This window comes from Cricetulus griseus, chromosome 7 (assembly GCF_003668045.3).
Source record: "Cricetulus griseus strain 17A/GY chromosome 7, alternate assembly CriGri-PICRH-1.0, whole genome shotgun sequence".
Lineage (NCBI taxonomy): Eukaryota > Metazoa > Chordata > Mammalia > Rodentia > Cricetidae > Cricetulus > Cricetulus griseus.
The window spans coordinates 13,467,095-13,494,766 of record NC_048600.1 but is presented as its reverse complement, the minus strand read 5'-3'; the positions used below and the strand labels follow the sequence as shown (position 1 = coordinate 13,494,766).

The 27,672-nt window shown below is 47.4% G+C and overlaps 2 protein-coding genes, 1 long non-coding RNA gene and 2 other non-coding genes across 5 annotated transcripts; 3 read left to right on the top strand and 2 right to left on the bottom strand.

Annotated features, from left to right (window-relative positions):
- Positions 1 to 228: 228 nt before the first annotated feature.
- Positions 229 to 11,647, bottom strand: LOC118238141. Its single transcript, XR_004770754.1, has 2 exons — positions 11,535 to 11,647; positions 229 to 2,310 (listed from the first exon to the last, which is right to left on the bottom strand). It is a non-coding gene; the product is annotated as an uncharacterized LOC118238141 (long non-coding RNA).
- On the top strand, positions 6,836 to 6,924 carry Trnay-gua. Its single transcript is given in 2 exon segments — positions 6,836 to 6,872; positions 6,889 to 6,924. It is a non-coding gene; the product is annotated as a tRNA-Tyr (tRNA).
- Positions 7,274 to 7,346, top strand: Trnaa-agc. The gene has a single exon. It is a non-coding gene; the product is annotated as a tRNA-Ala (tRNA).
- On the top strand, positions 8,139 to 25,342 carry Agbl5 (ATP/GTP binding protein like 5). The gene is given in 17 exon segments (XM_035447617.1): positions 8,139 to 9,306; positions 9,522 to 9,693; positions 9,808 to 9,882; positions 9,884 to 9,895; positions 9,995 to 10,158; positions 10,929 to 11,106; positions 11,563 to 11,741; positions 12,136 to 12,592; positions 13,032 to 13,201; positions 13,522 to 13,657; positions 14,187 to 14,389; positions 14,888 to 15,102; positions 21,760 to 21,915; positions 23,422 to 23,534; positions 23,802 to 23,848; positions 24,319 to 24,452; positions 24,971 to 25,342. Coding segments are annotated over 16 exon segments (2,634 nt in total). The 5' UTR covers positions 8,139 to 8,998; the 3' UTR covers positions 24,368 to 24,452; positions 24,971 to 25,342.
- Positions 25,206 to 26,503, bottom strand: Ost4 (oligosaccharyltransferase complex subunit 4, non-catalytic). Its single transcript, XM_027424515.2, has 3 exons — positions 26,346 to 26,503; positions 26,084 to 26,219; positions 25,206 to 25,443 (listed from the first exon to the last, which is right to left on the bottom strand). The coding sequence occupies exon 2, from the start codon at positions 26,216 to 26,218 to the stop codon at positions 26,105 to 26,107; it is 114 nt and encodes a 37-aa protein (XP_027280316.1). The 5' UTR covers position 26,219; positions 26,346 to 26,503; the 3' UTR covers positions 25,206 to 25,443; positions 26,084 to 26,104.
- Between the last annotated feature and the right edge of the window lie 1,169 nt (positions 26,504 to 27,672).

Here is a 27,672-nt window from a genome sequence, read left to right as displayed (position 1 = left end):
TTCTTCGAATCTTCATGTGGGAATTCCCATAATTTGGGGTTAGAACCACAGTCTTGGGTCTCTGCCCTCGGTGTTGCATTGATAATTGACCTGGCAGAGAAAGTCCGTCTCTATCACTCAAAAGGAGGTTCCCATGATTCAGTTGGCTTTACTGATTTTGTCTAACTTGTCAATTATTCCTATCCAAAATTTTGACTCCATGTGATTGAGAAAACAGGCAGAGCTGGGTGATCTCCTGATCCTTCATTTATTAATTGGTTCATTTTATCAGACAATGGTTGAGAACTCCAAAACATAAAACCAGGGTTTATTACCAGTCTTTTCATTTTGGTTTGAGATAACTCATTGCAGGGTTGTTAGTTCTGTCCCTTGGGCTCTTTAGGTCTAGTAAGTGCTGTTCCTCAGGCAGCTTTGTTTCCCCCAGAAGCACCACAGTTCAGCAGGAATGGCAGTCACTTCCTTTCCATCCCTCTCCTGTGGCACCTAGAGATACCACACTGTCCCTTCCCCAAGTGAAATTAAAGTAGCAAGTTTGGAAACATCTTGACCCAATTTATACACAAAGCCTCTGGCTTTTGCTACTTATTTTAGGAAGTAAACAGTCACAGCTTGCTGCCTTACTGGCCTTTAACTGTGAACTTTGTTCCCAGTGAGAAAAAGCCTTTTCTGTCCAAGGACCAAACATGGCCTACCAGGCCAGATTGTACAAGTGTCCCACAGCATGTTCTGTTTATTCTCGTCCATCAGCCACAAACAGTTCAACCCTACCTCATGAGTTGGAGAGGACTTTTGACAGCCTGGAGTAGCCATAGCACAAGACAAGATACTAACTATGCTTTTGCAAGAACAGTTAAGAAAATACTAGCCTGGTTGTGTTTTGTTTTGTTTTCCCAATCCAGCATCCTTGGGCATGTCATGATTCTGTGCTGACATTTACTCTGTGGTGATTTAACATGGGTTCATAATTTCTAGTGTTAAAATCCTTAAATGTCCAGATGCACGCTTTTAATCCCAGCACTCAGGAGGCAGAGGCAGGTAGATCTCTGTGAGTTCAAGGCCATCCTGGTCTACAGAGTTCCAGGACCGGCTCCAAAACTACACACAGAAACCCTGTCTCAAAAAAAAAAGAGAGGTGGGACTTCTTAAAGTGATCCATTCTTTTACTCTATAATAGTTTCCCGTTATTCAGGGTATGGATGAATATTTAATATATGTGTGTGTTTGTTGTTGTTTTTTTTTTTTTAGACAAGGTTTTTCTCTGTGTAGCTTTTGGAGCCTGTCCTGGAACTCACAGAGATCAATCTGCCTACCTCTGCCTCTTCCTCCCAAGTGCTGGAATTAAAGGCATCTGCGTGGCCTGATATCAAATATGTCTTGCGCCCTAATAACTAATGTACTGAGCTGGGTGTGGTGGTGCACTCCTTTAATCCCATCACTTGGTAAACAAAGAAAGGTAGATCTCTGAGTTCTAGGCCAACCTGGTCCACAGAGTGAATTCCAAGTCAGCCAGGGCTACACAGAGAAACCCTGTCTTCAAAAACAAACAAAACCTAATGTACTATAATGCACTATCAGTAAGTGATGTTAACATACTGGTAAAAATATTTGAGTTATTTTAGAGCAATTTCAGGTTCATATCAAAGGCAAAACTAGAGGCTTGTTCTTATCACCACGCTCAAGCACACACACACACAGCTTCCCCGCCATTAATCTCTTTAACATGCATATGTTACAGTCTGGCCCTACACTGACTCAGCTACCACCCAAGGTCTGTACCTTAGATGAGTTCTTCCTTCCAAATTAGTAGGTTACATGAAATTCCTGTTGTGGACCTGGGAGTGATGACTCAGTGGCCAAGAGTACATACTGCTTCTTCAAGAGGACCCATGTTCAGTTCCCAGTACTCATATAGATGGTTCACAACCATAACTCCAGCTCAGATTCCTGATGCCTTTGGTGTCTATACATACCTGCACTCATGTACATACATACATAAAATTAAAAGTCCAATAAGTCTTAAGTGCCTGATGGCATGTGTCCACCACTCCACAGACAGGTAAATTTCACCAACATAGAAAGGCCCTGGCTTCTCATTATGCTTTCCCAGAGCCACTGAATGTCACTGATCTTGACAGTCTCCAGATTTTTGCCTTCTTTCCCACACTGCCATGGCATTGATTACCACACATATTTTAAGTTACAATCTCTCCCACCACAGAGAAGTTTTGTTCCCCAAACCGAGTCAAAGGCAGTTCAAAGGAGGTAGAATTCTTAACTGGTCTCTGAGCATCAGCCAGCCATGCTAACAACCTGAGAAGACAGACAAAGCCATTTCAGTGAGTGGTTTCTGTTATTAAACCCCATATTCCAAATGTTCTGGGTCATAGCCACATCTTGGTGGTTTGGCACTGCACACTGCTGGACCACCTGACATCACAAAGTGTTACACAAGGACAGTGCGGCTATGAAGGACTGTCACATTAAGGAGTTGAAAATGACCTAGAAATGTCTTGAGATCCCAGAAGCAAAGTCATATTTGCTACTTTTGAGTGTGGATGCATTAATGCTGATGCTACAGAATAAAGTGGTGTATGGTCTTCACATTCAGTTAGCTGTCATATCGCTGTCCATGGGTTGGTGGAGGAAGTGCCATTGTCCACACAATTTAGGATGGGAGAAAGGGCTCACACAAATCCCAGTATTACGGCAGTGTGGAGTATCTGAAGCCAGTGGGAAGCAGTTAAAATTTCTCTCCATAGTTCCTGAATAGACCATTTATCTAAGTGAATCTAATGCCAAGTCAGGACCACTGCCTCACTGGCCTCACTGAAGCTAAGCATTTGGGACTATAAGAAGATGTGACCTTGGACAGGCCTGCAACAGCTATCATTACTAAACATGAAGAGCCAAACTTGAGGCATGCCTCTAATTCCAGCACTTGAGGAGGCAAGAGGCTCATATGTCAAAGTCAGCCTGCTCTACTTGAAACACCATTTCAAAAAAAAAAAAATCTCAGCCCTGAAGAGGCAAAGGCAGGTGAATCTCTTAGTTCGAGGCCAGCCTGGATTACACAGTGAGTTTTGGATAGACTGGGCTATGTAGAGAGCCCCTGTGTCAAAAAAAAAAAAAAAAAGCAAGAAACCAAACAAAAGTGAACATCCTAGCCTGCCAGTTCTGAAATCCTCTAGAACCTTCTAGGGGTTCTAAGAACTCGAGATTGTCTTCATAATAATGCTAAGACGTCATTTGCCTTTGTGATTGACAGGAGTACAGCTGGAATTAAACACATAAAATTGGGCCGGGCGGTGGTGGCGCACACCTTTAATCCCAGCACTCGGGAGGCAGAGGCAGAGGCAGGCAGATCTCTGTGAGTTCGAGTCCAGCCTGATCTACAAGAGCTGGAACAGTCCAGGCTCCAAAGCCACAGGGAAACCCTGTCTCAAAAAACAAACAAACAAACAAACAAAAACATAAAATTGCTAGGGCATCAGCAGGAGTCCAGGCAATATTGTTCAAGTATTAGTCCTCATACAGCCCATTCACTAATGGGGGTCCTTGGTGGAGTGGGGGATGCCACAGCAGTGACCAGAGTTCATGAACCCACTAAAAAGACAGTTTCTGAGACTTAATCGTTATTGGGGAACCTAAAACAGTTTTTCTTCAAATAATACAGCAAAAAAAAAAAAAAAAAAAAAAAAAAAAAGCAATAAAGGACTCCTTTTGGAGCTCAGTGTGTGAAAAGTATAGCAGCAGCAACTAATAAAAGTGCAGCATTTACCCAGGTCATCTTTTTTAAAAGATTTTTCAAGATGGGTGGTTGTGGTGTACACCTTTAATTCCAGCACTCAGAAGCAGGCAGATCTTGTGAGTTCAAGGCCAGCCTGCTCTACAGCGCGAGTTCCAGGATAGCTCCAGAGCTACAGAGAAACCCTGTCTCGAGAAACCAAAAACCCCAAAAGGAAAAAAAAAATTATAGATACCATTTATGATAAAAGATCATTGGAGGGTGGGGGAGGAGGGTTGGGGGTGAGGGGAGGGAGAGGGAGAAGGGACTTGAAATAAGCTTGTTCCCTAACTAGAACTAATAAAATAAAATAAATTTAAAAAAAAAGATCATTGGAATTTTGGAGGGGATTGCACTGGATTTATAGCTTTTTCTAAGTAGGGCTACTATTTAAACAATATTAAACCTTCCAAACCAACTCAAACCATCTATCGTGTGATTCCTCTTATTTAAGGCCTTCAATTTCTTTATTATTGTTAAGGGCATGTGTATGACCAGATCAAGCTGAGGGAGTTGGCACTCTCCTTCCACTGTGGGCTCTGGGGCTTGAACTCAGGTCGCCAGAAACTGACTTTCACTCAGCAGAGTTCCTTCTGCTTTTAGATTAATGTTCATTGTTCTTTACATAATTTGATAGACTTCACATTAAGTTCTCTGCTTCTGAATTTCTTCCTGCTCCGTGTTTCTGATTACTGAAATCCTCTTTTTATTTCAACTTTTTCCACATCTTTTTGAGTCGCTCTAGAAAATTTGTGTTTCTAGAAATTTGTCATCTGTCTGTAGATTACCTAATTTTGTTATAAAATTATTTATAGTACTTATTTTTTAATTCTTTTACTGCATATGCTTCTCTTTACAAAGTACCTTCTGTGTGTCTCTTTACAAAGTACCTTCTGTGTGTCTCTTTACAAAGTACCTTCTGTGTGTCTGTGTACATATGTGTGAGTTCGTGTGCTGCAGCATCGTGTGCTGGTGTATGTAGAGATGGGAGGACAATCTGCCAAAGTTGGTTCTCTCCCTCCACCATATGGGTCCAGGGTATCAAATTCAGGTCCCTCAGGTTTGACAGCAAATGTCTTTACTGCTAAGCTATCTCTAAAGGATTCTTTAATACTTAAATCAATGAATGCTATTGTATATTTCTAGGAAGTAAACTGGCAACTTTTATCAAAAGGTAGAAAAGTCTCATACTGTTTGACCAAACAAGTATACTCCTAAAAGTCTTCCAGATGAGTAAGCAGAAATGTGTGAGCACATATTTTTAAGAATGTGCAGGGGCTAAATAGTGAGATCCTGTCGAAAACACAGACATGCAGATCAAAGGGTGGTGGTGCAAGTCTGTGATCCCCAACACGTGGGTCAGGATTAACCTCCAATACCTTTCTTAAAAGAAAAGGGAACGTGCATGCAGGGCGGGTGTTGGTGGCGTACGCGATTAATCCCAGCACTCGGGTAGTGAGTGGTTGCTAGGGAAAGAAGGGAAGCCATGCCAGGAGCCATGACCTGAAGAGTAAAGGATGTTCCTCCTAGTAATCACACACACACACACACACACACACACACACACACACACACACACACACACACAAAAAAAAAAAAAAAAAAAGTTTTGGTCAGATGTGGTGCTGCACGCTTTTATCTTAGCATTCTGGATGCAGAGGCATTCGAAGTTCTTCGAGTTAGAGGCCACATTGGTCCCAGGCTCGAGCCCGAATATTAAAACAAAACAAGAAAAACCAAAAAGCCCAAAAGAAGCCTCTAGTAGAGAGGTGACATTTGTACAGCATTGTGATTGCACTAAATGTCACTGAATCGCTCACTCACCCGGAACCGCTCTGATCTAAGCAGTGTGGAGCCTGGTTAGTACTTAGGTGGAACACCCCTTTGGGAATACTTTGTGCCGTAGGCTTGAGAACAAATAGGTAAGTATGTTTTTGAACCTCAAAGAAATTTTAAAGGCTTCATAATTAAATATAGCAAGGGAGTGAGGGAAAGGGGCGGGAGAGACAGACGGCGGGGAGGTAACATTGGGGAGGGGAAGGAAGAGAGGAGGAAAGAGAAATATGAATTACTTAAAAATGCTAACCATGTGCTCTGAAAACTCTCCACAGCTGGGGTTCAGGCATGGTGGCAGCATCCCCCCTACCCCCACGCCCCAGCAGAATGAAGTCAAAACAAGATTTGAAACCATCACTCCACCTGGCTGCATGTTTCAGAACTGGAACTAGAGGCCAAGTCTCTGGACACACCCACTCCAGAGACAGGGCGGGCAACACGGGGCTGGGGGGCTGGGGTGTCGAGACCGGGTTTCTCTGGGTAGCCCTGGCTGTCCTGAAACTGGCCCTGTAGAGCAGGCTGGCCTCGAACTCACAGAGACCCGCCTGCCTCTGCCTCTGCCTCCCGCGCGCTGGTAACTTTGAGTGAAAACCAATCAATGGTAGTCTGGCCCTGTGAGGAAAAGCAACAGGTACGTAAGCCTGATCCCGGGCAGCGGCGGCCAGACCTCGGCCCTAAGTGAGTTTGCTCAGCAAGCGCTGGGCACTGCAGGATCCGGCAGGTCGGGGGACTGCACCCGGCCGGCCGCAGGGCACTCGTGGGGAGGAGCCCGCGTCCCCCGCCGCATCTCAGCGTCCAGGGCTCGGGGATCGCTCGCCTCCCGCGCCTCGGCGTTTCCTTCTGGTGAGGGCCTGGGTGAACGAACGGACCCGGTCCCTTGGCTGGACCGAGCGAGTGTCGTTGGCGCCATCAGGAGAGCATGCTTTTTACTTGCACCACGCCGAAAACCAAAGGAAACCTGGAGCTGAAGCAGCGAGACGATTCCAAGTCCCCCAAACCCCGGGACTAGTTGTCGGCACAGCGGGAGGAACGCCGCCCGGCTCGGCCCTGAGGCGGCTGGCAGCGCGTTCCCGCCGCGGGGTGCGAGCCGGCAAGCCCGGTGCCCCCTTCCGTCGCCGTTCCTTGCCGCCCCGGCCTCCTAAGAATCACGCTACAAGCTAGAAAAATTCGCGGTAAGCATTAGAGGCAAAATGGCAACCCTCCGGAGCAGCGGGGCCTTCGATAGCTCAGTTGGTAGAGCGGAGGACTGTAGTGGATAAGCTGTAGCGATCCTTAGGTCGCTGGTTCGATTCCGGCTCGAAGGACTTCGTGCATTCTTTTTAGTTTCATTCTATCTCAATTACTCCGCGTGGGGAAAACCATAATTAGGAGATGGGTGGTGTATTTGCTTGTCGACTTTGGGTGGGACACGTAGGCAGATAGGTAGTCCGAGTACAGTGCGTCCTGTTCGTGCATTAGGTATAAAGATATAGTACGGCAAGAAAAGTCTTATTGCTCATGTGTGTATTCCATGGATTAGTTTCAAAACCTTGCTGAGGAATCCAGCGTACTTTATAGATACTCTAGATACTCTAAATTATATTAGAACTTTTCCGTCCAGTAGACCTACTGGCAAAACTTGTAAAGGCAACAGGAAGAGACAGAACACCAGCTGGGGGATTAGCTCAAATGGTAGAGCGCTCGCTTAGCATGCGAGAGGTAGCGGGATCGATGCCCGCATCCTCCACTTCCTTTTTTTTTTTTTTTTTTTGCACTCTACATCGATGCTATCGTTAACACTAAACACGTGCGGGTTCATGGACTGTTTTGGGCATTTTGCTACACAGCACAGCGAGGGGCATGGTAAGCAAGGGTCCGCTTCGCGCGGTGTCTTCTTATTCGTAGGTAGGTCTTTTCCTGTCTCCCCCCCCCCCTTGTCTTTCCCGCCTCGGGGAGGCCGGCCGTTAACCGCCTGCAGAGGAGACGCTGCGGGAGCGGCGGGCCGCGCTGGCCCGCGGGAAGCCCCCAAACGGCCCCCTCGCAGGTACCTGCCAACGTGCACGGAACCCTGCAGGCCGACCAATGGCAGCGCGCTTTACTGGGCGGGTAGCCAGCTGCAGCTGCGGCCAATAGGCAAGAGACTTGTTGTTTCCTGGCAGAGCGGGGTCCCGGCACCGCGGCTCTCTGGTTTTGTGTGGGTCCTGGGTGGAGGGCCCGGGTGCCGGGGCCCGAGGTGCCGCCTCGCTAGCGGGAGAGGGAGCGGGAGCAGCGGCCCGGAGAGAGGTGAGGGGCTCTGCGTGGACTGCGGCCCCGCTGGCCGGCCGGCCCCGCCCCCCTCTCAGCCCGCTCCGCCCGAGCCCCTGTCGAATGCCACCCCGCCCCCCGGCCTGGCGCGGCCGGCCGACCCCGCCTCTGGTTGACCACCTCCGTTCCTGTGGCCTCACCTCTGACCCCTAGGACCTGCCTTCCCGTCCTCCAGTGTATCTGTCTCGACCGTTCCCACGCCTCCAAACCCTACCCTGCCCTGCCCTCGCCTCTGGTTGACCACCTCCGTTCCTGTGGCCTCACCTCTGACCCCTAGGACCTGCCTTCCCGTCCTCCAGTGTATCTGTCTCGACCGTTCCCACGCCTCCAAACCCTACCCTGCCCTGCCCTGCCCTGGACAAGCCAGTCAGTGCGAGGGTCCTGGCGAATCAAGGAGCTGCTTGCTGCTTCCAAGCGGGATTCTACTGGCCCAGCCTTCCTAGGGGTGCTTAGGACACCCGTTACCCACATCTTTGAGGGTAGCTTTTGCACGGGCTCCAGTGTCTACAGGGCGGGAGGATGGAAACATCCTAATTGGAACTGAGGTTCAGGGCAGGTGAGCAAGTGGCTTTGGCCAGGTACAGGCCATGTTTTCTGGTTCTCAATAATAGGCATAGTATAGGCAGGGGGTGGCAACAACAGAAACAGCTTTTCAAACAACGGCATGATTCTAGTCAGTGCTTGTGAAGACAAAGGGGTAAAGAAAGGAAGCCACCATTTACACTTAGAACTGGGTTCTTCCTGCCCTGGGCTGCACAGTACAAAGACAATCTAGGGAATTTTAAAAATGGCCCCCTTCATAGAGTTGGTGGCAGCCATCTGACCTCCAGTCCCTGCTCTTAGAAGGGTGAGAACCTAATGTTTCCCAACTCAGCTACGGAAGCCATTGAGCATTTGATTTGGCAACAGCTGCGTTGTAGTAAAATGGGCTCTTTTAGGTTACTCATAACCCTTGGGTGTCTAGGGACAGAGTTCTGCTTTCTCTTGATCTTGCTGGAAGGCTACTTTCATGTTTTCTAAGAAAAGGAATATTTTGCTTCATAGAGTACTAAAAGCATTTCTCATTCATCCAGAGATACCCAAAAACAGTGTTGCATGTTTCTCCCCCCTCCTCCCTACACTACCTTTCGTTTTTTCCCCAGCTCTCAGGGCCTGTGTGGGGCAAGAGGATGCTTTCCCAGCCCCACCATGGAGCTGCGCTGTGGGGGATTGCTGTTCAGTTCTCGCTTTGATTCAGGGAACCTAGCCCATGTGGAAAAGGTGGAAACTGTGCCTATTGATGGAGAAGGAGTAGGAGGGGGGGCATCAGCCCCCACTAGTAGCGTTGCTTCTTCCCCTGACTACGAGTTCAACGTGTGGACCCGGCCAGACTGTGCTGAAACAGAATTTGAGAACGGAAACAGGTAATAAGTACTGAGAGGGTGGGTGGGAGTGTCCAAGTGCGGGGTGCAGAGTGCAGTCAGTCCTCTGACTTTGTACATGCTACCACAGTTTCCAAATCCTCCTCTTTCCTTCTTACTAAATAGCCCTTTGCTGCTTTGACTTGATCCAGCTTTCCCCACACGTCTCCTCTCTAACCCTCCCACATTTAACAGCTAGTGTCTCTTTCGGTTCCCAGGTCATGGTTCTACTTCAGTGTCCGGGGAGGAACGCCAGGAAAACTTATCAAGATCAACATTATGAACATGAACAAGCAAAGCAAGCTATATTCTCAGGGCATGGCCCCCTTTGTGCGCACATTGCCTTCTCGGCCACGCTGGGAACGCATTAGAGACCGGCCCACCTTTGAGGCAAGTTCTTCATTAGGAAGAAAGACTGTGCTATTAGAGGAAACAAGTTCCTGATAGAGAGTACCAGGCAGGTAGAACCCCTAAGTTTTAGTATCTTCTTTCTTTCACCCCTAGCTGGGGTCCAAGATGAGCCCCTACTTCAGCAAGCCTGAAGAAGCTGGCTATCATATGGAAAGTATCAGAGGGAGGGGAGTTGGTAAAGGTGAGAAAGCAAGAGGTCAGTTCCTGGTGTCCCCAACAGGAGGAGTTCAGTTCTGATAGAGATGACTGTTTCCCCTCATCTTCCTCCTCTGCTCCCCAGATGACAGAGACACAGTTTGTGCTATCCTTTGTTCACCGTTTCGTAGAGGGCCGGGGAGCCACCACCTTCTTCGCCTTCTGCTACCCCTTCTCCTACAGTGACTGCCAGGATTTGCTAAACCAGCTAGACCAGCGCTTTCCAGAAAATCACTCTACCCATAGCAGGTGCTAACCCATCTTTACCCCTGTCACACTGTCTTAGATCCTACAGTACCTCTGCAGCTTCTGGCATTTGTCCTAAAAACTCTCAGCCAGAACTTCATCAGTCTTTTCCCTGTGTAGAAAGTAGCATTTTGAAAAAGGTGTTCCTTTGCAACCATGATCAGCATACCACCACTTAAACTGCATTCTCCCACATGCCCAGTTTATATCCCTACTCCAGTTCTCATCAGTTATCTAGAATTTAGCCAGTACTGTGGCTGTTCAGCATATCTTCATCTGCCTTTACTGATGACAACTCTCTATATATACAAATTAAATCTAGCCTTATGTCCTAGGAAACAAACTAGGAAATCAAACAAAAAGTTCACCCAAAAAAGAAGGGGTGGAGAAACAACAGCAAGATGACTCAGTGAGTAAAGGAGGGTGCTTGCTATCAAGCCTGATGATGAATTCATCCCCAGAACTGACATGACAGAGGAAGAGAACCAACTTGTGAAAATTGTACTCTGACCTCCATACACATCGTGTGCACATGCGAGTGCGAGCACACACACACACACACACACACACACACACACACACACACACAAAAAAAAAAAAAAAAAAAAAAAAAATTTCAGTCCTGTGTTCTGCACCTGGTGTGCAGGCCCACAGATAGATATCCTTAGTCTCACCAGTTCAAGGAACCAGATAATACAAGTCCTGAGCTGGTGATGCTGCCCACCTCTTGCTAGGACTTTAGGAACTTATGACTAATGATTTTATCCCCATAGTGCTCTGGATAGCATTTATTACCACCGGGAGCTTCTCTGCTATTCTCTGGATGGACTTCGGGTAGATCTACTAACAGTCACTTCCTGCCATGGGCTTCGAGAAGATCGGGAGCCCCGTCTAGAGCAGCTGTTTCCTGATCTTAGCACTCCCCGACCATTCCGTTTCACAGGCAAAAGGGTGAGTGGGAAGAACATAAAAGCAGTATTCTTGAGGGAAAGAGATGAGATGTCTCAGTGTTAAAGAGCACTTGATACTCTTATAGAAGACCCTTGTGTGGGTCCCAGACCCACATTGTGTGTGGTTACCCTTAACTCCTGCTCCAGGGTATCCAACGACTTCCAGCCTCCACAGGCATCCATAGATAGACATAGCATACACATAAATAAAATGAAACAGTACTCTAGCCTTGTTGTAACCCTAATAACTGTGGATAATTTAAAGCTGTTCCCTCTACACATTCTGGGCCCAACTTAGTTTGTAGCCCAGGGCAGAGGACTGACTGTATTCCTGTACCTCTAGCAACAGCAAGCTAGAAGTCTTACGGTTCTTTCTGCCTCAGCCACCCCTGCCCACGTATGTCAGAGTGGAACTATAGCACCACTGACCTTATATTTGCTTTCTTCTCCACCTCAGATATTCTTCTTAAGCAGCAGGGTACACCCTGGAGAGACTCCATCTAGCTTTGTCTTCAATGGCTTTTTGGACTTCATCCTTCGACCTGATGACCCCCGGGCACAAACCCTACGTCGACTCTTTGTCTTTAAGTTGATTCCCATGTTAAACCCTGATGGTGTGGTTCGGGGCCACTACCGGTAAGTAGCCTCAGCAGCCTCTCTGGATATTTTCCAGTTTCTCTTATATCCCACTTCTGTGTGAAAGTCAGCCAGCCTTCCGACTTGTCTGTACTTCTCACAAGAACGAGTCCCTCTGATCTTCCAGTGATGAGACAGGGAATGTGATTGCACCTAAACACCCTCCTGGGTGGAAGCAAAAGTAGAATGGGTGAAGACTTACTTGGGTAGAGGGAACTGTCCTTAGATTTCTATGGTAGGGTGACAGCAAGTCAAGGAAGGGTCATGTCCTCCTTTCTTGGCCAGCATAATTTAAGCCTTCACTTGACAAGTCTTCCAGTCTCCTTGTCACCTACTCTAGTGTCTCTTTTGCTGGCCCAGACACTAGACCCTGTTCAGTCCTGTCTTCCTACAGCACAGACTCACGTGGAGTGAATCTGAACCGTCAGTACCTGAAGCCTGATGCCATTCTGCACCCAGCCATCTATGGCGCTAAAGCCGTGCTTCTCTACCATCATGTGCACTCCCGTCTCAACGCCAAGAGTCCCTGTATCCAGCAGCCCAGTCTCCATTTCCCTCCTGAGACTGCTCTTTCTGACCTCGAGAAAGCCAATAACCTCCACAATGAAGCTCACCTTGGGCAGTCACCTGATGGAGAAAGCCTTGAGACCTGGACTGAGACAGAGTTAGCAGAAGACAAGACTGACACTGTGTGGATTCTGTCACAACGGTCACCTGAACTGGAAGAGCCAGCCCCTGAAACCATCCCCCCGAAAGAGAGTGGTGTTGCTTACTATGTGGACTTGCATGGACATGCTTCCAAAAGGGGCTGTTTCATGTATGGAAACAGCTTTAATGACGAGAGCACCCAGGTAGGACTCTAGCTATTGTGTGGCAGTAAGTATTGCAGGTTAGGAGATAAGGGTTAGGTTACAGACAAGGTGGGGAGGTGGCCTGCAGAAGCAGGAAGGCCTGTGCACACTACCTCTGCACAAGCTTCAAAAGACCAAGAGATGGCATTAGGGCCTTACATCCTCACCATTATGTTATGTCCTCTGAGTGAAGAGCAAGCTACCAGCATCCCAGTCTTCCATAGAGCTCTGAGAACCAGAGCAGAAGGAAAATCTGGAGGGGAATCTATGAGATCAAAAGAAATAATGTTCAAGAAGCATTGATTACTGCTGATGGCTATATGCTATATATATAGTGGTATATGCTATATAGTCACATGACTATCTGCCTTATTTTCCTTGCCCCTTGTCCCTTCTTTCTGTGTCATCTTCTGAGTTGCTTTTTCCTACCCCCAAACAGGTGGAAAACATGCTATATCCAAAGCTCATATCCTTGAATTCAGCCCACTTTGACTTCCAGGGCTGCAATTTCTCAGAGAAGAACATGTATGCCCGAGACCGTAGAGATGGCCAGTCCAAAGAGGGAAGCGGCCGTGTTGCAATCTACAAAGCCTCAGGGATAATACACAGGTTGGAAGGAAACTGGTGTAGATGAGAAAGTAACTTCTTTAAAGAAAAAAAAAATACTTATTATAGGGTGTTGGAGGGGTTGAAACTACCCAAGTCTTCTCAAAAAGAGAGTCTCAACACGGTTGGCATTAATCTGGGAGTCTTATTATTGGAGAACTTCCTGGGCACATGGTCAGTTGTTAGTTGGGAATTGTTAGCACTCTCTCTTGGCCTTTACTTCTTTCCAAGTGATTACCTTCTTAAGCCATCTACACTGTCCCTCACTATTCTGTCCTGACACCTGTTCAGGCAAGACATTGATAAAGGTTTCTGTGTCTCAGCTACACACTTGAATGCAACTACAACACTGGGCGCTCAGTGAACAGCATCCCAGCTGCCTGCCATGACAATGGGCGTGCCAGCCCCCCTCCCCCGCCGGCTTTCCCCTCCAGATACACTGTGGAGCTATTTGAGCAGGTAGGAATCCATAGACTTGAGTGGGAAGATGGGAACCCCCAAATCTGGGAACAGTTGATACCCAAATCTAAGTTGTTCTGCAGGGTTGTGTATATGTTCTTCAGTTAACTGTCAGGGTGACAGGCATGAACACAGGCAGGGTTTCTGATTCCAACCATGGGCAGAACCCTGGCACAGCGAAGTAAATCACCTGGTCTGAGCTGATCTTCCTCATGTGTTTATTCCCTCCTAGGTTCAAAAGCTCTCATTATTGTAGTTTGTATGTATCTTTTTCTAGGCATCTAAGAGAAATAGAACCTCGGGTTGTAAAGATAGACTCTTGTGGGAAATTATTCGTAGTGTCAACCAAAAGCACAGTAGCCCCTGCTCAGAACTGTAAATAGACTTGAGATAAAGAACCCGGGCACAAAATCCAGGGTTCCCAATGTTACATCTAGTCTTTTTCTCTCCTGCTGTGCTGTGTACCACACCCCCAAACATCAACTAGATTAGAGGACAAAGATACTGAACCAAACTGAACTCCCGACAGGTGGGACGAGCTATGGCCATCGCAGCTCTGGATATGGCAGAATGTAATCCGTGGCCCCGAATTGTGCTGTCAGAACACAACAGCCTCACTAACCTGCGGGCCTGGATGCTAAAGCATGTGCGCAACAGCAGAGGTCTGACCAGTACTGTGAACATGGCTGCGAGCAAGAAGAGAGCATCTCGAACCCCTCCCAAAAGTAACAAGTAAGACCAGCAGCATGGAAAGGAAAGTGCACGAAGGTTGGCAGCTCTGAGGGTGGGGGTGGGTGCCTCATGGTAGGTGCCACATAGTATATTCTGGGTAAATGAAAACTGGTGAGATTTACTTCAGTTTTTGAGAATGGGAGCCTTGTCCCTTTCACCCAGAGCTCCATCTAAGGGATCTGAAAATCAGGCCAAAAGTCTCATAGATCCAGAGCAGTGCACAAAATCCATTGTCTTTTTGGCGAGGAGATGGCAGGTCACCAATGAAATAAGGAAGAAACTCTTTGTGAAATAAAGCTACTTAGGATGACCTCCCAAGATTAGAGGGTATGCCCAAGTTAGATTCCCCATCAATGGGCGTGCATTCCCTCCTTTCTTCCTGGGAATGGGTTCCTATGCCCTTTAACCCAGGCAATGGATTTTAATTGCTGTGTCTTAAGGAAGCCTTAGGATACTTCTTCCCAAGCCCAGGGTTAACCAGTGTCTGCTTTTTTGCAGTGGACTGCCCATTTCCTGCTCTGAAAATGCCTTGAGCCGGGCTCGAAGTTTTAGCACTGGCACAAGTGGTGGTGGTAGCAGCAGCAGCCAACAAAATTCTCCACAGATGAAGAACTCTCCCAGCTTTCCTTTTCATGGCAGTCGGCCTGGAGGGCTGCCAGGCCTGGGCTCTAGCACCCAAAAGGTCAGCCATCGGGTGCTAGGCCCTGTCAGAGGTAAGCCAGTCTGGGATCCCCTACAGCAGGTGTTTGGTTGTTTGGGGCATTGCTGGGGAAAAGAGCTTGAAGACATACAAGGGGTGAATCAATAAAACTAGTCTGTAGCAGAAGAATCGACAGCTTGTCCTGCGACCTTGTTGTTCCCTGCGGCAGTTCCCAGACTTCAGAGCAATACTGTATATGGCTGGCCACGGGAAGAAGTCCTGGGGATTGTAGCATCAACACATGCTAGGAGCCAGGGACATTTCCAAGGACAAAACACTAGCTAAAGCAGTGCCAAACACAGACATGGAACTTCCATATCAAGAACAATGTCACAGTGTCTTCTTGTTGGCAGTAGGAGGAAATTCAAACTGTCGCACTAAAATGAAGAGCACTGTCCATGGCCTCTGTGGGCTGAAACTTCCTGGCTTGACAGCTATTCAGATAGTAATATCAAGATTCCAGTTCTTCCAACGAAAAATAGAACTGAAGCAGCTTCTATTCTAGACTTACAAACCAGCAGTCTATCTTTTTCATCAGTGTGCACAACTGCACAACTAGGCATTATTAAGTTTTAGGTCTTACCTGATAAGAGATTCTGGGTCAGAAGTTTATGACCAAATCATGAGCTTGCAGGGGTGGGAATGGCGGCAGGGAACAAAAATTGCTGGGAAGCTGGGTTGTGGTGGGGGAAGAGAATTTTGTAGTGTTCTAGAAATTTACACCACAGTACTGTTGATGTCTTCTAGGCTATAGAATTCTTGTCAAAACATGGAGGCTTGTAAACTAGAATTGAGAGCTTTGTTATTTCTGTGAGAATGTCTGTACTATTCAGTTTGTGCCCTGGCTTTCTGAATGGCCCTAATATGCACTGGTCAGTGACTGTAAATCTGACCGCTAGTTAGAGAAGCTGCAGAGGAAGCCCAGCTTCAAGTAATTAGGATGTTTCTATTTCTGATACAAAACTTGGTTCTGTTTATACTCCAAACCCCCTTTGAGAGTTTAACTTGGGAATAAATATTTACATGCACTGTGCTTTAACATATTAAGTTAATAACAATAATGCTTCATATCTAAATAACATTCAATAATGAATGAGACTTAATCTAACCAGGTCCTATGGGATAGATGCTGCTCTCATTTTTCTGATGAGAAAGCTTGGACTGCTTTAGGAAGAGCTCATCCAGCTGGGTGTGGTGGCACCCTGGCTTGGTAGGCTGAAGCAGGAGAATCACAGTTGAAAGCCAATCTGGGATTCTTGACATGGCTGAAGTGGCAAAGAGTGGCAGTTTTTCTAGCTTGTCTTTCAGGTGCCAGTATACCTACTCTCCCATGTTAAACTTGGATGAAGTTTTTGGTTTTTTTGTTTGTTTGTTTTGTTTTGTTTTTCTTTGGTCAGCCTTTCTTAGATTATAGCTCATAATTTCTTTTTTTTAATTTATTATGTATACAGTGTTCTGTCCTCAAGTTTATCTGTAGGCCAGCAGAGGGCATCAGATCTCATTACAGATGGTTGTGAGCCACCATGTGGTTTCTGGGAATTGAACTCAGGACCTTAGGTAGAGCAAGCAGCTGGTGCTCTTAACCTTTGAGTCATCTCATAATTTCTTTATCAGCATTATAAATCCTCCCTCCTTTACCACAAAGGACCTTTTCTATATCATTACATGAGGATTCAAGGCAATTCTTTTGTTCTTTCGAGGCAGGGTCTTGGCTTAGGATCCTCTTGCTTCAGCTTACCCAGTCCTGGGTCATAGGCAGTTTTTAATCAGTTTTATAGTGACATCCTCCAGTCTCACTTCCCCCTTTTTTTGTTTTTGTTTTTGTTTTTTTGAGACAGGGTTTCTCTATATTCTCTATATTGCTTTGGAGGCCATCCTGGAACTAGCTCTTGTAGAACAGGCAGGTCTTGAACTCACAGAGATCCACCTGCCTCTGCCTCCTGAGTGCTGGGATTAAAGGCGAGCACCACCAACACCCGGCTCAGTCTCACTTCCTGATTTAGAATTTTGCACTGAAATCCTTGATGTGAGGGCCTTGTAATCTTTCTCTGTTACTTACCCAGAGAACTAACAGAAAATATGCAGTCTGGGTATTAAGTAATTCTTGGTTCGTTGACTTGAAGCTTAACAGAGGAAACAAGATAGTAAATACACATTAAAAAGTACATGCACATTATAAACAAATGGTACATTTGGGGAGCTACTGTGGTAGGTCATAAATGATTAAGCAAAGAATGTTCAGTTAAGAAATGGCTTTGAAAAACAAATAGTATGTGGCGTCACGGAAGCATCCCAGAAATGAGAAATGACAGCCATGATGAGAAACAGCTCCTGGGTGGGCAACAAAAGCATGTATACTTAGCTGGCACACAAAGGGCTACATGCTTCACCCACAAAATCTGGTAAAGAAACGTGGGAAGTGGAAGTGTTTTGAAAACAAGGATGTTCAGTCAAATGAGGCATATGTTAGCAACTATATGCTTCGAAGAAAAATGGGAACAAAGAGACTGTGCTGTACATCTGGACAGGGAGACGGGAGGCTTGCAACCATTTACACATGCGCTACTAGAGCCTGGACCAAGGCCTGCAACAGAGAGACGTCTAAGCATTAGAACAGAAGCAGCAGGATTCGATAATGGTGAAAGACAGATGAACTAGGAGGCTTCCAAGTTATGTGTCAGAGGAAAGTTCTGGTGACATTAAGACACTGTTGGGAAAAACAGTGAAAAACTATTTTAGACATGCCTAGGTTCCATAGGTTATCTATGGAGATGCCTTTTAAATGCAAGTTGAGGGTTGAAGATCTAGGTTACCACATAGAAGTGCCAGTAATGACAAGTGCAAAGGCACATTTCCTCTGGTGAGTGAGCTTGGGAGAGAAAGAGAGCTGGCTAGAGAATAGATGCCCAGACTTGCATAAGCAGGAAACTGGCTTTGAAGTCAAGGGGTCAAGATGAAAGTTACTATCAAAATAGACACCATAGGAAGTTAACAAGCGAGGCCCTAGGAATCTGAAGTGTTCCACTGGGCATTTGCTGGCACTGGTCTTTGAAGATCCCAAGGAAGGGAGCAGGGTTCTGATTTTAGATAGGGCTGCAATGCAGACTAACACCTAGACATGGCATCTTCAGTCAACCCTTGAGAAAACTTATTTGTCTAGGGTGATCTGTCTTACCATGCTACATTTGTGACACTTTTTTCCACACCTCTGGCTCTCTGGCCTCTACCACAGCAAGCTATATGGTTTATTTATTTACATCTGTTTATTGTGTGTGAGTATATGTATGTCCAAGGGCAGGGTGCCTGCCGTGGCACCCGTGTGAAGGTGAGAGAACACTTGATGGGAGTTATTTTTCCCTTCCTACCATGTGAGTCTTGGAATTGAACTCAGCCTGTCAGGTGTAGTGTCTATTCACTCAGCCATCCTGGCTGCCTTGTTTTCAAGATAGAAAAAAAATACATGAACCCCAGATCTCAGAAATTTTAACTGTGAATGAGCTACTTTTGAACCCTAACATTTGGACTGTGATCTGACAATTTTGTTATTTTGACTTGTGGATTTATTTATAAAATTTCTACGTCAAGTGTGGTGGTACATGCCTGTAATCCCAGCACTTGGGAGATAAAGACAAGGTCATCCCTTGGCCACATAGTGTGTTTGAGGCTGTACCCACCCACTCCCCATAAAAAAATTTCAATTACTGTATATATTGTATTTAACTATACATTTTATTGGTTTTATTGACTAGAAAGTTTTCTTAGGAAAGATCTGGGTAGCTCGGCTAGCAGCTTAAGGCAGGCAGGGAACTAGTCTGAAAGGCCCCATCTCCAGCTGAGAGATGGCACTAGAGAAGGCCAGTTTGAGACAAATCCCAACTTGAGACAAACAGCAAAGCTCTCACCACAGGAGGCCAAACAGTTCTCAGTCAGTCTTAACTCCCAGTATCCAACCTTAGGGCCAGAATCTACCTGACACCCCAGCTGCAAAGTGTACTGCATGTACTCTCCCAGATGTATAGCACAGCTGCAACCTACTGTCTGAAAAACACCAGCAACACTGTAACTGGTGTGGCTGTGGGGGCAGGGTCACTGGAGAACAATACAGTGAAGTGAGAAATGTTAGAGACATACAAGACACTGCAAAGCAGAGGTAAATAAAGGGGATCAGGGTGACAAGGTGGGGGTCTCCTCTCTGTGATGCACCCAGGACACAACATTCCATAATCACATAGTAGTCCCCTTCAGTTTTGCATCTAGGTTTCTCACTTGCATGATTCTAGTCTTGGCCCTTCAGCCTATCCAGCCAAATACTGATGTGAAAGATGAGGCAGGGGCCTTTAACTGTCACCCGATCACCTGACTCACAGCTCTGTCCTTGAACTCTTTCCTGGTCTAGTCAATGCTCTGGCTCAGCTAACAGGGAACTTTTGGTAGAGTAGCTAATGCCTGGCTCTCAGTGGCAGTTCCTTTAGGGTGAGTCAATAGGACTTGCTCTCTCCCCACTGCTACCTTTTTTTTTTTTTTTTTTTTTTTTCACTGCAAACCAGTATTAGGATTAAAGGTACACGGTCGGCCTTAAGAGACAACTGTAGTATTTTTTTTTTCTTTTTTCTCAAACAGGTTTCTCTGTGAAGCCTTGGCTATCCTGGAACTCACTTTGAACACCAGGCTGGCCTCAAACTCAGAGATCCTCCTGCCTCTGCCTCCTGAGTGCTGGGATTAAAGATGTGCACCACCACCACCCGCCTAGTACCCACATTTTTAATCAAAATCACCAGGTCTGTACCTGAGTATCAAAGGTCACCGAGAGTGGCTAATGTTTCAGGCTGATATGGCCACACGTCTCTCCAATTTCTCCTGCCATATCAGCCTTTCTACTAACTTTCTCCAGCCCCCTAAAGTCTGGTCCTTTTGTACTCTTACACTATGCACCGTAGACTCCTAATTGATAATAAGTGCAGTGTCACATAGCCAGAGGGGCTTCCATCCTAAGACTGATCAGAAATATTCTTTGAAACAGGGTCTCATTATGAAGCACAGGATAGCCTAAAACTTGTGATCACCCTGCCACAACCTTCTGCATGCTGAGATTGCAGGTGTGTACTGTTATGTACACGCCTGACATAACTTCCAGAGTTAGAGGCTTTTTACACCTGTTGCTTGTATTAGAGGACATCTAGAATATTGACACCACTATTTGGTTCTACGATAATTCAAGAGCATCTGGCACCTGCTAAAAGCTACTAAATCTGCAAGTCCCCTATTCCATCCACTGGCCATCTGTCTCTCTGGGACCCGACCCTCAGACCCTGTAGTAGTCAAGTTCCAGCCAAAGAAGTACATCAGAGTAATACCCCTAGAGGTTAAGAATGCCCTTAAACTTTAAGAGGTAACTGATGTATAAGGCAACTAGCCTTGTGAAAAGGGGGCTCTGAGAATTAATTCTGCCTGTAAATGGCCAAGGTAACATTTACAGAGAGCTGACATTTGAGATGGAACATTTTAGGAACTCCCTAAAAAGAGAAGCAGAAATTTCAAAGGAACCACACAGCTAGCAGCAACAACTGCTGAGGTATGAGTGATCAAGCCAGCATCCTAATGATAGTTGGCCAGAAAACACAGCAGACAGGACTGAATGTGAAGGTTTAGAGTAGACTTTAACACATGTAGTGGTGTATGCATACAATCTAAGCACCTGGGAGGGTGTGGTAGGAAGATCAAGAGTATAGGGCTAGCTTAGGTTACATATAGTGAGGGCAGTCTGGGCCACACAGTGAGGATCTATCTGCAAATAAACTATTTCTTCCTTACCCATGCCACCGTGATTTGTTTTTTCTAACCAGGCTTCTATTTTAGGATAATAACTTGGTGGCACCTATGTAAAGGATGATTTGTTTGTTTGTTTGTTTTGTTTTTCAAGACAGGGTTTCTCTGTGTAGCTTTGGAGCCTATCCTGGCACTGACTCTGGAGACCAGGCTGGCCTCAAACTCACAGAGACCACCTGCCTCTGCCTCCTGAGGGCTGGGATTAAAGGCGTGCACCACCAACGCCCGGCGTGGATGAATAATTTTTAAAAAAATCAAGCTAAGGGAGAAAGAACAGGGAGAATGAAAATACCTGTATCTAAACACTGGCAATGGCTAAGCAAGCATAAATGTAAGGGAAGAATAGAAAAATGAAGTGAGCTTTCTAGCAGACGAGGAAAAGGAAAGGACTGGGGAGAAGATGGTGAGATTGGGTTTGGTAATGAGGGACTTAATAGGTAGAAATGTCTGATGGAATGCATTTGGGGAGGGAAAGGCCTTTATGTCAGGATTTAAGAGAAGACGAAATTCAGATGGCTGGCAACACTGGTCCTTAAGTGGCAGAAAGAAAAGTGAGGAACGTTAGAGGTGAGAGAGCCCAGCAAAGCTGTGTTTTAGAAGCTATAACTCTTCACTAAAATAAACTGGCAGGGTGAGAGAAGGCTGAGATTTAGATGCCTTGAGTAAATATTAGATGCCTTTCATATCACAGTTGCTTTAGAACAGGGCAGGTGGCTGTTTTGTTGACAAAAACCGGCATCTGCTGGCCATGCCTAACCAAGTAAGTCAGCAAGCAGGTCAGTGAAAAATATCTGTATACAGTCTCCCACTTATTTTCTCTTTTACCTGTGTCCTTTCCACTCAGAGCCTCGATGCCAAGACAGAAGACGGCGGCAGCAGCCACTGAACCACCGCCCTACCACAGGCAGCCTGGCCCCATCCCCAACTCTTGGTAGTTCTGGCCCAGCCTCCTCACGAAACCTGGGCTCCTGCCTACTGCCCAATTCACTGAGCTTATCAGGTCTGTACTCACTGCCCCTGAAATCTGAATTGCCCAGTTTTTCCCCTTCCCTCCTACCCCGGGCTTAGACAGCCTACCAACTAAGCCTCAAGAAGAAACCCCTTCAGCTGCTACCTAATGTGGACTTCCTTCTTGACCTGATGTGTACAGGCCACTTCAGAGCAGGTGCAAGTTATACTACTAACATTTGTGGCTTTGTATAGGAGTTTGGAATTCAATGAAATGAATTTGTAAAATAAAGTTAACAGTTTACATTTCTTTTTTTGGGGGGGGGGGACAGGGTTTCCCTGTGGCTTTGGAGACTGTCCTGGAACTCGCTCTTGTAGACCAGGCTGGTCTTGAACTCACAGAGATCCACCTGCCTCTGCCTCCCGAGTGCTGGGATTAAAGGCGTGCGCCACCACCGCCCGGCTGACAGTTTACATTTCTTGAACATTCACTCTGTCCAGGAACTGCTCTATACTATCTAGTCCTTACTTGCAATTCAAGTATCTGAGGACTTCTCCTACCTGCAAAGTGCTACTTATCCAAGTTCCCTAACCGCAAGAGCTAGGAGTGGGGATACAATTGAAATATTTAAAAGAAAAGGTATTTCACTTATTGTGATTATAAATGGCATCCAATAATCTAACTAAACTTAAAGCCACCTCTTTTAAGTTAGAGACCCAGTGATAAAAGGAACTAAATGTGATTTTTTTTTCTTTTTCTTTTGAGACAGGGGCTCTCTTAGTAGTCCTGGCTGCCCTGGAACTCTCTTTGTAGACCAGGCTGGCCCCAAACCCACAGAGACCTGACTCTGCCTTCTGAGTGCTGGAATTAAAGGCATGTACCATCATGCCCAGCAGGACCTTTTCTGTGATTGAGTCACACCGTATCAACCTATCAATTTTTAATCAAGTTAGTCTTCAGTCCAGTTGTTGTACATAATAGACCCCCCCACACCCCTTGAGACGAGATCTATGTAGCCATGGCTGTCCTGGAACTCATTATATAGACCTGTTGGCCTTCCAGCTCTGCCTCTGGACTGCTGGGATTAAAGGTGTGGCCACTATGCCCAGCTGGATTTTATTCCTAAATACCTAAACGTACAACAGGAGTGATCTCTAAACTTTAAAGATTGAGTCATTAATCTTGAGGGTTTAATTTGAATCCTAAGTGGCAGCTTCACTCCTCGGATCAGATTAGAACCTCTTCAGAAACAATTTTGCCACCCAGGGAACTTATGACAATATCCAAAGAGGTTCTGGTTATTACAGTGGGGAAGGACCTAGGGAGGAAACAGCACACAGTAGTTTGAGATAGGGATGTTGATAAACATCCTACTATGTACAAAAATCACTGCAACAACATGATTGTCCTGCCAATTTTTCAATGAGGAAAAGTGGCTGAGCACCGGCTTATCATGAAATCCTAGGTTTAATCCCCTACACCAAAGAAAACAAGGTCAAGATGAAGTTACCATCTCTTCTAGTCCTACCTTGATGATCAGTTTCCTCTATTCTCTAGGGAGCAGCTGCTCATTCTCTTCTTCAGGGGACAAGCCAGAGGCTGTCATGGTGATTGGGAAAAGTCTGCTAGGGGCTGGTGCTCGGATCCCCTGCATTAGGACTCGTTTGCAGGTAAAATTTTGGGGTCTGTCCATGTCCTTAGCGTTAGCAGAACTCAGGAGGATACTATTCTCCTGAGCACTGGGGGAAAAATGTTCAGTCCTGCTTTAAAGCCGATCAGAGCTGCCGTGGTACCTGTGTGTTAACCTATCCAGTCCCAGTCAGCCAGGTATCTTGCTTGCTTCAGACTCCATTGTCCCTGCCAGATGCACCCCAACCACAGCCTGCTAGCTTTGGCTTTCCCTACCCGTCCTTAGCTTCTCCTCTCTTTCTGACCAGACTTGCCCGAGGAGAGTTTCCGCCAGGAGGGGTCCCGGATTCCCCAGGTAACACATCTGGTTACTGCTCCTAGTAACAGCCTTACAATCACTTCCAACTCAGACTCTAAATTCCTCTTCCTAGTTGGACTGTAGTTGGATAGAGGCAGAAGCTGACTGGATAGGTGAAGCTTAAGCTGCTCTGGCAGGGGCGGAGGCTCAGAAAGCTGAGGGAGGTCTGCCAGCCCTCTAGCATCTGTCTTCATAGTGCTTTTCTACTCAGCCAGCTCTTAGCCATGGGACACCCATGGAGGTAAAATGCTAGGTCCTTTTGCCACCCTTAGATAAGTATGGCACATTGTCCTATGTTGAATCTGAGAGCTCTCTAGCTGCCATCCCGTCTCATCCTCTCAGCGCCCAGGATTTCAAGGTCCTAGCACCTCTGTCGACTTTTGTGCTAGATTCTTGGGCATGGAACTCTAAAAACAGAAAAGCCTCATGGAGAAACCCAACATCTTAGACTACCCCTGTCCACACAGGCTAGGCCCAGGTTGGGCCGGAGCTCACCGCCGACTCGCAGAGGGATGAGAGGCTCTTCAAGCCCCACATCCCCTATCCCCCAGACCAGAGAAAGCAGTGAGCTGGAGCCGGGACCCCACTCTGCTACACCAGGGTGAGCACCGGAGTCCTTCATCCCACCCCTCATTTCTGCTATTCCTTCACCCCCCCCCCATTTCCACCATTCAGGATAATTTTCCCCTTTATCTCAAAGACTAAATGCACTTTCCTTAATAATCTAGTCCCTGATTTTTATTCCACCATGGCCTCAGTTTTACTTCAAAGGATAACTTCTAGTTAGGCTCTTAAGGCCTAGGCACTAGCAAGTTATAGTATCAGACTTGTGTGCAGTAATAAATTCGCCTTTCCCATCTTCACATTTCCCTTCTCACCTCCCAGCCCCTGGCTAACAGACCAGAAAAGGGGCTGTTTCCACAACCCTGATTTCCTCTCTCTTCTCTGTTGCAGGCTGCCTCAGGCCGGCCCCCCACGGCCCCGCTCTGCCCCTGCCTTTTCTCCTATTCCCTGTACTCTATCTGAGTCCCCAACCCGGATTTTTTACAGCAAGGGGCCCCTGAACCAATGTGAGGTTTGTTTTGTCCCTAAATCTCCATCATCCACTATTTCTCCCAGGGTCTGACAATGTCTTTACCTCCACGCCCAGGATAGAGCCCTAAGGTGTGGGAACACAGTGAAACCATATGTTAGTCCCGACGTCCAGCTGCTGATATCATGTGACAACCATAACTCCTTGGGATGTGGGCCACACTGTCCGAGGCCTTGCAGAACACCACCTTGAGACAGAACAAAGCAGGGACCTGCCACCCCTTCCTCCCTCCACAGCACAAGATTTTGGGACCACAAAAAATATATATCTATATTTTTATATTGGGGGGAGGGAGTAGAAAAGAAAGCAGCCCCTATACTGGGCCCTATTCAGTGGCAGCTTCTTGTTCCATAGGGTTAAGGAAGACTTTGAGGAAATAAAAGTTGTTTGGAAAAATCCAGGTGTAGTTGCTTTGTATGCTGTGATGGGTAGGAGAGATGAAGTGAAGTGTGAAGGCCCCTCACACCCTCCATCTTGCCTCAGACTATGTCCTGGAACCCTAGAAAAAAAAGGGGAAAGACCCGAAATAAGGAAAATGCTGCAGCTTTCCTGTGGGGGAATCCTTCAGGAGCCAACCCCCATCTAGCCCACTCGCCCTTAACATTTTTAAGCACATTTGGTTTCCATACTCTGCCCTCTCCCTTTTTTCTCGCTGGTTTGCTTGTGGTTAACCCATAAAAAACAACGTCCCTGGCTTCAGAACATGGAAATAGGTCTACATCTTTCACTATCATAACCCTCCCCAAAACCTACCCAAATAATGCCTCAGGTTCCGTGGGAAAGTGAGGCTATTAAGGACCTGATTCCCCCATACTTGGATGGCACAGTTACTGCCTTTGTTTGTACTGGTGTCAACGCCTCCTTGTAACCATACCCTGTAACCTGGGCCTCTATCTACTGGGAACCTCAAAATGGGAGCCTGAAGAGGATCCGGAAACCCACCCTCATTATAGTAGGAAGCCGTTTAGGGCAAGAAGCAGTATTTCATGGCACTGTACAGACTGCGAACAAAGGGTCCCGGGCCTGGACTATGAAGCCTGGCTCGACACTTTGACTCGAAGTTTCCTAAGCCTGCAGGCCCTGACGCGGCCTCACCACTTAGCTCTCCCGGGCCTGGGCACCACTGCCCGGACCGTTACCTGGGGCGGAGAGCGCTACTTTCATTCCTGCTTCTTGGGATTGTTGACTGCCACGTAGTGATAGAGAACCACAAGCAAGAAAAGCGACACGCCCAGCATGTTGGCGAAGATGGCGAGCTGCACGTCCGTGATCATCCTGCGGACAAGGGGAGGGACTGAGCCTCGGGCCGCGCTCTCGTTGCCCTCACCAGGCCCGGTCCTCGCCACCACAGTCCAGCCTCCACCGGCCTCGCGTGTGAGACGGCACCTGTGAGCCTCTCACCTGACTAGCTCCACTCGGCTCCGACGCCCCCGCTGTACGCGCTCTAGGTAGGAGACCGGAGCCGGAACTTCGTAGCACCAGCCGGGGAGCAACGAGGCACTTCCGGCTTCTCTACCCCGCCGACTCGTTTGCTCCGGCGGCGCGCGCACAGAGTGGGTCTTGGGCGGAGCCTCGTGGCGGGGAGGGGGAACCCAGCTGCAGGGGGCGGGGCGGGGCGGGGCAGCGCTGGGATTTCGCAGCTGGCCCGCAGCTGGCCGCAGCTGGCGCGGCGGGAGCGCTGTTAGCTAGCCTCCCTGGAGCCCAGGAGTGGGCTAGGGCGAGGGTGCGGCGGGCGGGAGGCTGTACCTGACCCGCAGACTCAGACCCACGTTCCTGCATGCTGCCACCCTTCGCTTCCCTGCCCGACCCACCAGGTGCTTCCTTTGGGTCTTGCCCTCCTGGTCCCCTCCCAGGCTCGCAGGCAGTGGGGATGGAGTGGAAGGTGGTGCAGAATGGACAGGACTGAGGATGATGGTTCTCTCACTCATGCTAGTTTTTCAGAAACCACGTCCTACCAAACAGGCGGATCATTGACTTCTTGACCAGTGCCAGTCTCAGGTGGGCGCCCTGCCTCCATCCCACTCCTGGAGGTGGGCGTCAAAATTAGGGCGGACCCTCTCATAATCAAAAAACGAACGTGGGACCTAGGCCAAGTGGGAAATCACCCCCCGGATGTGAAGGAGGGGGTAGGAAAGGAAGTTCTGGGACAAGCCAGAGGGGTCGTGGGTTTGTGGTGAAGAACAGAGTTGGCTGCAATAGACATCCAGACATCCGAGGGTCAGTGGTGAGGGGAGCAGCACCCTGAATCTCTACAATCCTCTACCCAGCTAGAAACGGGTTTCCCCCTTCTTGCTTTCTCTAAGCTTCACCATAAAAGGGAATGATATGGAGCCAGACAGGGCCGGGGGCTGGACCGTGGCTCTGGAGCTGTCAGGGGTAATGGAAGCCAGTTGCTTTGCGGTAGAGGGGGGCCGGGGCTTGGGGGAGGCCTCTGCTTATCTGAGCCAAAGAAAACTGTACAGGAGCTGCTATAGGGCTGGAACAGCTGGGACAGGGGACCAAACCGCCTCCTGTGTGCTGTGAGCTTGATTTGCACTATTCCAATGCTGCTTTCTCTGGTCTCAGACCATCAGCGGTTTGTCCAGTTTGCTCCTAAACTCAATACTTGCCTTCAGTCGTTAGTTTATAGCTTTCCACGTCTCCTCCCACTTCTTGCCCCAGCCCCCACCGACTGTTTCCCAGAAGTTTCATATTTAGAAATCCCAGGCCTCGTGCCCTCCACATAACA

Coding starts and splice junctions, on each gene's coding strand:
- Ost4 (XM_027424515.2), bottom strand. CDS start 26,218: ATGATCACGGACGTGCAGCTCGCCATCTTCGCCAACATGCTGGGCGTG.